The sequence below is a fragment of the Mytilus galloprovincialis genome, chromosome 9, assembly GCF_965363235.1.
Source record: "Mytilus galloprovincialis chromosome 9, xbMytGall1.hap1.1, whole genome shotgun sequence".
Lineage (NCBI taxonomy): Eukaryota > Metazoa > Mollusca > Bivalvia > Mytilida > Mytilidae > Mytilus > Mytilus galloprovincialis.
The window spans coordinates 25,492,171-25,505,142 of NC_134846.1; the positions used below are offsets into that span (position 1 = coordinate 25,492,171).

At 33.0% G+C, this 12,972-nt stretch overlaps 1 protein-coding gene across 1 annotated transcript; it reads left to right on the forward strand.

Moving 5' to 3' along the window:
• The first annotated feature begins 878 nt into the window (after nt 1-878).
• Nucleotides 879-9,720, forward strand: LOC143044698 (uncharacterized). Its single transcript, XM_076216778.1, has 6 exons — nt 879-1,154; nt 3,263-3,374; nt 3,899-4,077; nt 5,037-5,052; nt 6,387-6,441; nt 7,374-9,720. The coding sequence occupies exons 1-6, from the start codon at nt 1,103-1,105 to the stop codon at nt 8,766-8,768; spliced, it is 1,809 nt and encodes a 602-aa protein (XP_076072893.1). The 5' UTR covers nt 879-1,102; the 3' UTR covers nt 8,769-9,720.
• Nucleotides 9,721-12,972: the final 3,252 nt, after the last annotated feature.

Consider the following 12,972-nt stretch of genomic DNA (forward strand, 5'->3'; position numbering starts at 1 on the left):
TGAAGGGGAGGGGGTTATGGTTTTTTATTTGAATCATTTTTTTTTTACCGCACATGTCACGAACAATGTCATTTACTTTTTCAACGCTATCAATCTTTTTTTTTTCTAATTTAACACTTTAAGGTATCGCTAAAATCTGGATTAAGATTATCTTATTTTTTCCTCTGCTTGAACAGAATTGTTTTTTTTTTTTTTTACAATTTGGGAATCAGAATATTTCTGGTCGTTCCTTTGGTGATATATTACCAGTCCTTTGTACTTTATTAATTGAAAATAGCATACCGGATCCGGATAAAGTATAAATAAAAAGTATCCTATGTTAGAAACACATATAATTATGAGTTAAATAGATCAAATTACTTGTAAATTTAAAACCTATCCTTAACCAGGCGTTTCCCGACTGACGTGATCGTAGAGCATATAATTGAGATCGTTTTAGGCAAATATAGCTGAAATACTTACATTTTAGCAGTTTAAAATAATAATACAAATTTATGTGCATACATACTTTATATCGAAACTTCATATCAAATGAATCGTTAATGAAATTGATATTTATAATTTGTACAATTAATATTGTATTAGAAATAAACCATGTACATGTAAAATGTAACATGTAATTATATATCAAATATGCATATACCATGTAATTAATGATGACCGAGTTTAATATCAATTGAACAACAATCTTACAGAGATACTTGATACATAAAGGAAAAATCGTATATACTAGTGGTGTTTTTCTAACTTTGAATTACTATATATTTAAATCAAATAGTATAGTCAAATAGTCAAATAGCCAAAAGAAATTTTATCAAGTTGAACTTATATTTAATAGCTTTTAAAAAGTAGTTTGAGATGTTCCCCTAACGGACAACAATAGAACGAATAATTGGTTTCGGGTTAAATACGGGTATATTGTGTTAAAACTCGTCACCGTGAAAAGAATGGACAGTTGAAAATTGGGTGTAACTTCCTGCTGGCCTTTTACATCAAAGTCTTCGAGACTGGACGGCATCATTTCAGGAAATTAGTTGCAGTGAAATGTACATTTATTGGGAATAGATTACCTGGGACGTATTGACTTGAAATCGAAATCAAAATGGCAACAGCAAATATTCTTTCGTGTGTATTGATTTTACTTATTTTACCAGGTAAGTCACGGGTAAATAGATTTGCAATTAACCTTTTTGAATTTATAATATTAATGGCATTGTATACAGATAATGTCTTGGACTTTTTTCATGAGTTGAATGTGTTACCATACCGATAATACAATTTGCTGATAGGACAAAACATCTATGATTTTCATTTCTGAGAATTAACTTCTGGGTTTCTTAGATATCGTCATGGTATGCAGGACACTTTCTGTTCTCTGAAGCTGACTGGGTAGATAAAGGACCTCTTATGTTTTCTTGTGTATTGTTGTAGCTATAGATGTACAGTTTTTGTTGAACTGTATATGGTAGTGTCATTATATACAGAATAAGAGAGAAAAAAGTTATTGCTGTGTAATTCTACATCCAGAATGTCACTTTATACTTTTCAGGCTACCTAGAAATACCTACAACCATTACATTATTTTTTTGCAATAATCCAAAATGTCATACTAAATGGGATAACATAAGTATGCCATATATCACATGGATAAAATATTTGTTAATGAATCTGTGTACGTCACTCAAATACTGCTTTATGTTATTTCGTTGAATTTTCATTTTACCTTTTTTCTTCTTTCTGAAAATTACACATTTCATAGATTCGTCGGTTCTCAAATTTTAATTGTAATTAAGAAAAAAGATAGAGGTCAATATTTTGTGACTTTTTAGTTGTTATGTTTCTACGAAGTTCATGCACATTAGTAAATAGATGTATGTAAAAAATATATAAAATTCCATCATTGATCTTTTCAGTCTATTTCATGACCTTTGGGTTATTCGACCGATCCTTTCAATGTGGTAATACATTCAATTGAATTCAAACTTTATTGTTATATAACCCAACTTATATGATTACTGACCAACTCAAAATAAGATAGAATTAAGATAGAATTAAAAACTTGTTGCAGTCCAAAACTTTCTGTCATTCTTGTACTTATTAAAGAAATATCCCCTTTTCTTTAATGTTTAATGTATTGACCATTTTGAGATTTCCCCTCACAAATAGTCGATTTGTTTCACTTCAACGGTTCCAATGTATGGGCGTACCTTTACAAACCTTTAAAGGTAGTAACCGGTTTTTGATTTTGAAGGTGATTCAGTATATGTATTTAGTTTCAATTTAAATATTTCTAAATTTAAAAATAAGTGTTTGCATTTAACGGTACTTAGATTAAAAAAAAATCTGTATTACTATGTATTTTTATTATTGGAAATGAATATGTACAATTATTGTAATCTCTTTTCAAAATGTATGTACCCATTTATATGCTTGTATCACAAATGCATTAACTTTTCACGTTGTTGGCGTATAAAATGAAACTACACATATATTTTACATTCAATTTGGTTATGGGTTAAAAGTTATTTTATTTGAAGTTTATAACTCGTGTCGTATCTTTTTATTTTACAGAGATTAAGTATAGTATACTGTGTAATACCGTATGAGGCTCCAATTTCCCTCACCATTTTTCCAAACCTTGGTTATAAAAATTGTGATTTTTATGGGGGAAAAAGGGTAAAGGGGGGGGGGAGGTTGCCTCATGCCATCGGAAGAATAAAAATTTATGAAATTATGTAGTCAAACTGCCATGTTTCTTCTCTTGTCTGTTCGCTGTTTGTACTAGAAAGCACCTCTTCCAGTAAACATGATATCTTTCCATCTTTCTGTGTTGATATCACAGGCACTTGTCTCAGAAAGAAAATTCCTATATGCCTTTATGTTTATATTTTTGAAAAACGAAATAGACGTTTCAGTTAAGGATCAAACAGAAAAATGAAGTCCAGAAGTAGTTCAGGGAAAATAGACATTTTTCTTTTTATTATAATCCATGTTGTAACACATGATTGGTACATAAAGAGTGCTGAAACTGTTGTTTACCTCATTAAACGTACGAAACATAAATGATTAATGGCTTTGATATATTGTGGAGTTCACATTATATACAATATAATAATAATACTAAAAAAAAAAAACCCAAACATAACAAACAAACACACACACAAAAACCACTAAATAAAAGAGAAATGTTTTTTTTTCGATAATTTTGGTGAGTGTGCTATTAACTGATTTCGTTATTTGATATGCTAACAATTTATAACAGATGTGATGGCCGAGTCAAATCCTGATCCAGTGGTTGGTTTAGTGGTGGCTGCTGTTATTGCTTTCTTTATTTTGATTGGTGCTTTAGTAGTGTGTATGCTGGGACTTGTGTGGTAAGTATAGTAATATTGTTTTAGAAACGTAACAAGCAATCAAACTCCACCTAGAAATCATCGTGAATATATCTTTAATTGTTTATTGCACTAAAGAATGGTCTTCTTCGTCATAAAGTTCACTTTGGCAAGCTATTTTAATAGCATTGTTCTTTTGCGCTGATCGGACCCACGAGTAGACGCAATCGATGCAAACACGTTTCATGTCTTCATATCTCTGAGGCTGTTTATTTATTTATAAATTGTGGAGTAAAAATTATGACAACTTGAGCTCGCTGTCATTAAAGGCTACAACTCAAAGCTTGGACAAGGTTTACAAGGTTTACAAGTTTTAATAAAATTAGCTGCATATGAGACACATAAAGATGCAGTTCTGTTTAAAACATTTTACATATTTAACTCGAAAGTTTTCTTAAACAGATACTGAATCAGAATGAGATGTAAAACAAAATGCTGTATTCGAATTCCCCAATCAGCATAATTAAAAGCTAGTATTAAAAACATATATTTCTCTTTTGTTACAGGAACGACTGGTTTCCAAAACGTCAATGGCTTCGTGGAAAACACAAAGTTGCCAGATCAGAAATGGAACATGAGCGTTTGGAAGAAGAAAAATCTGTCATTTCGAGAGTTTCCAAAGCTCCCTCATCCATACATAATCATACTCCTAGAATGTACAACCCTGACACTATTCAGTTAAGAGGTAAGTACATAATCATACTCCTATAATGTACAACCCTGACACTATTCAGTTAAGAGGTAAGCACACAATCGTACTCCTAGAATGTACAACCCTTACACTATTCAGTTAAGAGGTAAGGATATTATTAGATATGAGCATACCCATTAATCAATAAATAGGAAAATAGTCAAAAGTTCAGGGTAACATCGTATATTGATAGACATATTATATAATTTTGTAAAAAAACGAGATAACTATTCAATACATGAAATGAAATATTAGTTTGTACGAGGGTCTTAACTAATATGGGTTTTTACCAATCAGACATAAAACTGAATACCGACCTTGCAAGACCCTCATTGTTAGTCATCGTCGTTGAAAAAACCCTTATCATCAGGCATAAAAAAAAAAATCTAACAAGTATACAATCCATATGTGCATGTCATTTATCGAAGGCCTGTAGTATAAAATTGCATATAGTTGTAGTTTTTCGTTTTTAAACGAAAAATAAACATTTCAAAATATGTCTAAACTTAAAAAGTTCACCACTAAATTGTATAGAGAACAAAAGTTTGTAGATCTGAGTTCAAAAAACAGACTAAACATTATGGTTCAAATGCCCCAGGAATACTGTTAATAAGGCCAACTCCATAATAGAAGGTGGTGCACAATATTAATATTAGTAAATACGATGTAATTGATCACTCAAAAAAGTTCCAACTTTTACTTACTAGAAACTTGATTTTTTTACACTAAAGTTTCGAAAATTGAACGAACAATGATGATCCAGCGATTGTCGTCCATAGAAATAGAATTCATTTTTTTTTCATAATAGGTTTTACATTATCTAAAGAGGGGAATATTTGGTTTACATAATATAAATAGTGTTAAATACATTAATTTTGTAGGTACTGTACATTATAACTGATATATATGCAGAATAATATTTTTTTAATTGTGATTTTAATTTTTTTCCCCAGATATTAATACAATTGGGTAAGTAGAGTTTACATTACAAAAATGTCAAATTTTAGTTTAATCACAAGATTAATTTGAATTTGTTTTCTTGTCTTGGATGATCTAACTATATAAGGAATACATACAATATATTCTGCTCATGTTGGTCAGTGAAATGACTAGTGTAAAACAATTTGAACAGGAAAATCAGTGTTCTAATCCATATTAAAGTCGAGAAAGGAGCGCTGTGGTCACATGCACTCGTCTCAGAATTTTTTCCCCCTATATACCTTTATATTAAGGTATATGGGATTTTTTTTCTGAGACAAGTGCCTGTGGCTGTGGTTTAGTGTTTAGTACATCGGACTACAAACACAATGGTTCCTGGGTCGATCTCCTTCCGGGGAGAAAATTTCAGGGACTGTATTTTCGGGTCTCCCTTGACATCATTTGCGAGTATGATCTTAAGGAAACGACGAAAGTTCACCAGAAGGGGACGATAAATGGCTGAATTATGTTAGGAGAGACAACCTTATAGATTTTGAAAAAGAGCAACACTCGCACCCACACCCGCAAAGTGGAAAGGGATTCATTAACGTGTTTCCCAATCCACTATAAATAAATATGTTTAAATTAAAGGCGAGAAACGTTAAACACATACAAACCACACTGACAAACGACAACCACAAAGCAACAGGCTCCTGACTTAAGACAGGCATAAAAATGCAGCGGGTTTAAATGTTTTCTACCTTAACAGAGAATTTAAATAACCAAGAAAGAGTCAGTTACACATAGCAAAAGAAGAATTTTAGTTAAAACAAACCCAGTTTGGTATTAGTTATGCCGCTTTGTCCGAATATCTCTTTTACCGACTAAAAATAATAAATAATGTAAAATTACAAATTGTAATAAAAATTGCTTCTAAACCCCCTATGAATGATAAAACAACATTACACTCTTGCGGAATAAGGTGCAGTTATTTATATGGTCTTTTTTTGCGAGCAGCATGATAAAAGAATTCGAAAATGTGTATATAAATAATATAAACGGACATTTATGTAAAAGGTTATAATTAATAATGATTTATTAGAATGCCTATAGTTACACGGCGAATCTTGGATAAGCGCAGTTTCAACCCAGAACGAAAATGAAAAATTCTGGACCTTCCTTATACTGTTAAATGCAGAGTCGAATGCATGGTTTACACGTAGCTTTTAGTATGAATAATGAGCAGAAAACGAATGTAAACTACTCTTTTGGTATTAAAAATGTTTGAAAAAACCGTTCATGATCATTGTGTATAGTATCTAGCAGAACATTTAAAATTGATATTGCAAATACACAGCAGTTATTTTCATCACTTCTGCTTTCAGACCCTCATTCAATAGACAAGTACAAATGGTGGATGTGCCTCGATATGAAGAAAAGGTAGGTCAGATTAAACAGTACGCTTGGGTCAATAGCATACACAAGGCTCTCATTTTTACGTAGAATAGGAATGTGCTACTATTTTGACCCTATATAACTCCCAAAGTTTACATGTTTTTTCCCGTAAGAAAATTTCCTTCATGCTGTTTGCATTCACACTGTAACTGAAGGGTAATTGTTGTGTGAGAAAAAAAACACCACAAAAAACAACAGTTCAATACTTTTTATTATAACGAAAATTGATTTCAAACTTGACACTTTATTACTTAAATTAGTTCACCCCTCATGATTTGTATTTTGCTCCAAATTTACCTTCCTTAACGCACCTTACGTACATATTAACAGTACAGTATCCAGCGTGAATTTTTTTTTGAAATTTTCCGACTTGCACTGATAAATGAACCTTGGTTTTTGATATGGGCAGAGGATTTGTTTATAACCGAACTACAGTAGCCAAAGCAAATTTCTTATTTTATTTTTCAGTATTTTACTGAAAAAGCACGTATTTTTGGCAGATATCATCTTCAGTCAGAGTTAAACGGTTTTACCATAAATATCGTTGTTAAGCCTTCATGGACGAAACTTTGGCAGAAACCATTTTTTTTATGATTTAGAGATAATGTCAAGGTCAAGGTCAAGGTCATAGTAATTTGTTTTAGATTGGAGTTTGTGCAGAGAAGTGGTTTACCGAATGCTAGATAAAATACTACAAATTACTTGGATATATCATCACCAATACTTGCAAGACTATCAATATTGGTTTTGGGGTCACCATATCAAAGGTCAAGGTTAAAGCTATTGAAAAAAAAAGACATAAAAGTGGTACTAGTAACTGAGATTTTCCATTTACAAGATTTACATGGGGAGTGGTAGGATTATATGAGTTTGTTCTCTAAAGATTCTTAAATTATTGATGAACTATTTTTTTTTAGGGAAAAATGATTAATTTTGGAGATGAAGATGGTGACGGGAAATACAAAGTGACCTCCCCAAGTGAGATCGAGTACGATGAAAAACAAATAGTTCCAATCGTCCAACAACAAATGGTTAGAAAACAACCACAACAACTCATTCAGAGGGAAATGATACCAGTCATACAAGAAATAACACACGATCAACCGGTCATTACACAGATTGAAAAGCAACCAGTCGTAGTGAAAGTCATTCATAAATATCCGACTGCCACCCAAGTTGTCGAAGAACCAGTTATTGCAGAGGTTACACACCCTGAACAAGTAATTACCAAACAGGTTGACGTTCCTGTCGTAAAAGAAGTAGAACATGACCAACCAATAGTAACAGAATTCCAAGAAAGACAAGTGATTACAAAAGAACTTCATAAATATCCAACTTCTAGACAAGTTATAGAAAAGCCAGTCATCAGAACAGTAGAACATGACCAACCCCTAGTGACAGATGTCCAACAGAGGGAAGTCGTTGCTAGGGAGGTTCATAGATATCCAACGGCTACCAGAGTGGTAGAGAAACCAGTCATTAAAACAATTGAGCACAGGGAACCAGTGGTTACTGATTATCAAGAGAGGCCTGTTGTCATGAAGGAGCTACATAAATATCCAACGTCAACAAAGGTTGTACAACAGCCACTTGTAAGAACTGTTGAACATGGCGAGCCAATTGTAACCAATGTTCAGGAACGACCATTTGTCGCCAAAGAGCTTCATAAATATCCGACTTCAACAAGGGTAGTACAACAGCCACTTGTTAGAACTGTTGAACATGCCGAGCCAATTGTAACTAATGTCCAGGAACGACCATTTGTCGCCAAAGAGCTTCATAAATATCCGACTTCAACTAAGGTAGTTGATAAACCTGTCATTCGAAGCATCCAGCATGACCAACCAATCGTAACACAAATGGTCGAAAGACCTACCGTAGTACGAGAGAGACATGCTTATCCTACAGTAACTCGCGTTGTCGACCGACCGAGCGTTCACGGTAGACCAATAAGTGGATCTCAAATTGTACGAGGGTCAATGCCGGAAGGAGAAGTCATTGAACGTGTGATACAAATGCCATCACACGGTCCTCCATCGTACGAATATAGCAAGCAAGTTATTGATACTAAAAAAGGAAAAAGAAAAAGTAGCAAACGAAAATCTGATAGTGAGAAGAAATCGCTACAATATGAAACAGTTACTGGAGTAATAAATTTCGGAACCGAGAGACCTAGCGACAACAGTAGTAGTAATGATTCCGAATCCGATTCCGAATCATCTTCATCCGGGGCTTCGTCTGGATATATTCAGCCGACATTTGACGATTCTGATAAACCACCAGTTCAAGGTCAACAATGGGCAATGTACTAATAATTCTAGTCTTTTTCAGACATCAAAATAACTACATTGACAAAACATGTATACATTGCATAGTACATATATATATAAATATATATTAATACATTATCTCGTTTATAATGATTGTTATTGTTTCGTTCTCAGTATTTTCATTGGCGGATCCAGAACTTTTCCTAAGGGGGGCCCACTCCAGTCATGCATCAGTGATTCCCTATATAATAAACCAAATTTTTCCCACGAAAGGGGGGTGGCCTGCCCCCCCCCCCCTGGATCCGCCTATGATTTTTATATTTAACTATGCAAACTAATTTATATGAATCTGCTGAAATCTGAGTTTGAGATGGTACTATATTAGCTCGTTTATAATAGTTATGTTACAGTGTACCTTAGCATGAATTGATAGGATCTTTTTGCATTGCAACTGTTTGAGCTTCTCTAAAATGTGCGAAAAAGAATAAAATAACAGCAAAATTACGGAAAAAGCGAATGAAAGAGCCAGTTTCTATTTTAAAACTAATGTTTTTTTTTCTAATATAAATCAATAAGGATTTCCATGTAAACCAAATTGATTTTAGGTTTGTTATAGCACTGTGTCTGGCAAGTATTTTTTTTTCGGTTCACAACACCATTCGTTGGTATATTAGGATTTACTTGAACATTAATATTAATATTTTTAAATGTCAACTGTTCAATTCATTTTTTTTTATTGTATATGATGAAAAACAGAGAAAACAAATTTTCTGACATCAATACAAATATATTTATTAACAAAATTCAATCGCTGTCAATTTAATAACATTTTGTATGTTAATTAATAATTTTGTTTTGTAGTTCAGATTTTTATATTTCAGATGCCATATGAAGAACGTCATGTGTACACATTTTGATATTCAATATTATATTTGAAAATTGTTTATAAATATCTCTAACGCATAGATCTATTAAAAAAAATCATATTGACAAACTTTTTCTCTGCCCTCACATTCGTAGGAGTAAATCGTTCACCACAGTTTTCTTCATTCATCTCGAAGACTCCATCAGAGGTTGAAGAATAATAATCATTAACACGACGGGTGTCACATGTGAATCATGATCCGCTTTCCCTTCCGGAGCACTTAGATCAACCTCAGTTTTTGGTGGGGTTCATTTTGCTTAGTCTTTTAGTTTTCTATGGTTTTTAGCTTACCTGTCCCAAAGGGCCAAGATATTTTATAATCACTTTTGTCCGGCGTCTGTCGTCCATCGTTAACTTTTACAAAAATCTTCTCCTCTGAAGCTACTGGTCCAAATTTGGCTAAAGTTGACCACACTCATCATTTGGGTATCTAGTCTAAAAGCTGTGCTTACTGACCTGGAAAATCAACCAAGATGGCTGTCATTGCTAAACATAGAACATAGGGTAAAATGTAGATTTTGGCTAATATCTCTGAAATCGAAGCATGTTGATACGGTCTACGAATTTGGATATTTTCTCAAAATTTGGCGTTTTCGTTGGAAACAAAAGATGGTAAAAAGACAATTTTAGGAAGTACAACACACTACATTTATATTACTCGATTTATTTCACTTGACTGGGCGGAGTTTAACCTGTTCGCTCATAATAAACCAGTCCATCTATAGATGGGTGTTTTATGATAAACTCATCAATGAAGTGTCCAGTCATTGTTTTGTAAATTCCTTTGATGACACTGATAGGTGATGAGAAATCAGTAATAATTATAACGGCAATCATCCTTGTCACACACATCTTCAAATAAACTGTCCCTATGCAAATTAAACCGTAAGCTCCGCCCTATCAGTTGAAAAAACATTGGTCATACATCATATCATAAATATTTACGACTTTGTTTTGTTTTAGAGGAGTTGCGGCTGTTTGGCATTGGTCTCTTCTTTTAGTAGTATAGATATGTAAGACTTAGGCACTCGGAAAAAAATCAAAACATGGCCGAAACAAATCGCCTTCATTAACCATCCTTTTTTAAGCTACCCTCGCACTGAGTTAGGAATAGTAGACTTTTTCGTTTCTGCGTTTCGGGTACTGTGGATTTGTATTATTCGTTGGATACCAATTTTCGTGGTAACGGGTGAACCAAGAATTAAAATGTTCAACGAATAATTCATTTTCGATGATACCCACAGTATTTCGAGGAATATCAAGTTAACTTTTTGTTAGAATGATAGCAAATTATGGAGTTAGCTCCCCTGGAATAAAAATTCGTAGTGCATTTCAACCAAATTATATCGTAAAATACTAGAACAGGAGAAGGACACGAATGTTCTATTCATGCACCATTAAATATAAAAATAAGATGTGTTATGATGACTAATGAAACACTATAGGTCACCGTACAGCCTGGGACAATATTGCAACGAGACAACTAAAGAACAATGTAATATGAGTTATTTGATATGAAATTGTTTGGAATGATGTGTATCGATCAGGAATATGGACTTGTCCTCAGACGCACCAGTAATAAGGAAATTTCTCAATTAGCTCATTCTTCTGTAACTATACGTACTAGGTCGAGTTGTGAATTGAAAAGTTCTGTTAAACGTGTCATTATAACTTTGTCTTTCCTTTATTGTACGCTTCAATGGTTCGGAATCGTCCGAACATGCATAGAAATGTTGTCACTGGATGTAAAGCAAACAATAATCGATCAATTGAATGTTTTGGTAACCTTCAAAGAAAAAAAGTCTTTTTTTAATTTTTATAATTGTCATCAAAACACATCATTGTGATATTGAACAGCCCCTTGTAAGGTCTCTTTGATATATTGTGTAATGACTGACGCACCATCATGTATCATTGAGATATATCATGTAGTTAAAATTATATATGTTATATTGCAATCGCAACAAAAAAAAAAAAAAAAGAAACTATTGATCAAATTATACATAGCTAGTGGTTAATTTGACAGCACCAAAAGAAGACTAGCGAGTTTGAGTTTACGATGAGCAAATTTAAAGATTTGTGTTAATTATGGATAACTTGAGGTACATTTGTAATAATAAGCTTACTCAAACGGAACTTTCCCATTGCCATGATTTTGTCGGTCTTTTTTTCGACTTATGAGTTTTGATTTCTTCTTTGGTATCTTCCTGAATATCATAAATTCGTTCTAACAATCCTCATTATCCTGTTCGTAAAAACAGTCCCAGTAAAGTCTAGAGTTATGCCGCTTTGTACGACAAAATTGACATTTTAAATATCTGTCCATAAATAAGAATCTATTGGTAAAGACCATCAAGACTCAAGTCTATTGTTGAAGACCTTCAAATGACCTCTTAATGTCTTTTGGTCGCCAGTATTTCCTTTTTTACCATGACATTTTATTTAGTGAGCCGTATTTTAAACCATTTCTAGCATGTATGACAAGCAAAAAAAGGTAAGCTTTTAAAATGTTGAAAATCAATATTTCACTCAATGCTTTACAAGTCATCCCTTTTCCAGTGAACACGTTAATATATCAGGATTTCTTTGTATCTAGTATGTTTTTTCGTACTTGTACATGATACGGTTAGAATAAAGACAGCGCAAGTACGTCGTATGCCCGGGGTCGTATGGTCAAGGCGACAAATGCACGTTCAAGTAGTCTTGTTAAAACTTAAGAATTTAACAGTAGTATAAGGTCAGCTCCTTGAAAAATATGTTTGATATACGAAAATACTTGATATGTAAACTGGTCGGTGTACAGAGTCTAAGACATCCTAGGGTATATTCTCATAAGTTTTGTCCTTAAGATAATTCGGTGTTTCTGAAAAGTTGGTTCACGATTTCCAGACTCTGGAATCTATATTTGTTTTGGTTTTTTTGTTTCGATGGGCTGAGGTCTCAATAATGTTTGACCTCCAAATAATTTTATCAATTTTTAAATTCTATATTTATTCGTCTTTGATATGTCATATGCTGTTGGTCTCATTTTCACGTATTATGTGTTTTTCTACTTTACCATACCATGCGACTTCTCACTTTGCATATTTCAGTCAGTTAACAAACTATGAGCGTTCCTATGATCAAGTTCATCAAACGTTAACTCGCATCATAATAACACTATCATGCATACAGCATTCTAAATATTTGTGCGAAAATGACGTGCTGCCTGATGATCTGGGTTTTAAGATGTATCACTTTATCAACGTCCATAACCTTATACACATAATTATTAAGTTCAATAATCTTAAGATGCTCCCTGATCACTAGTCCCGATAAAGT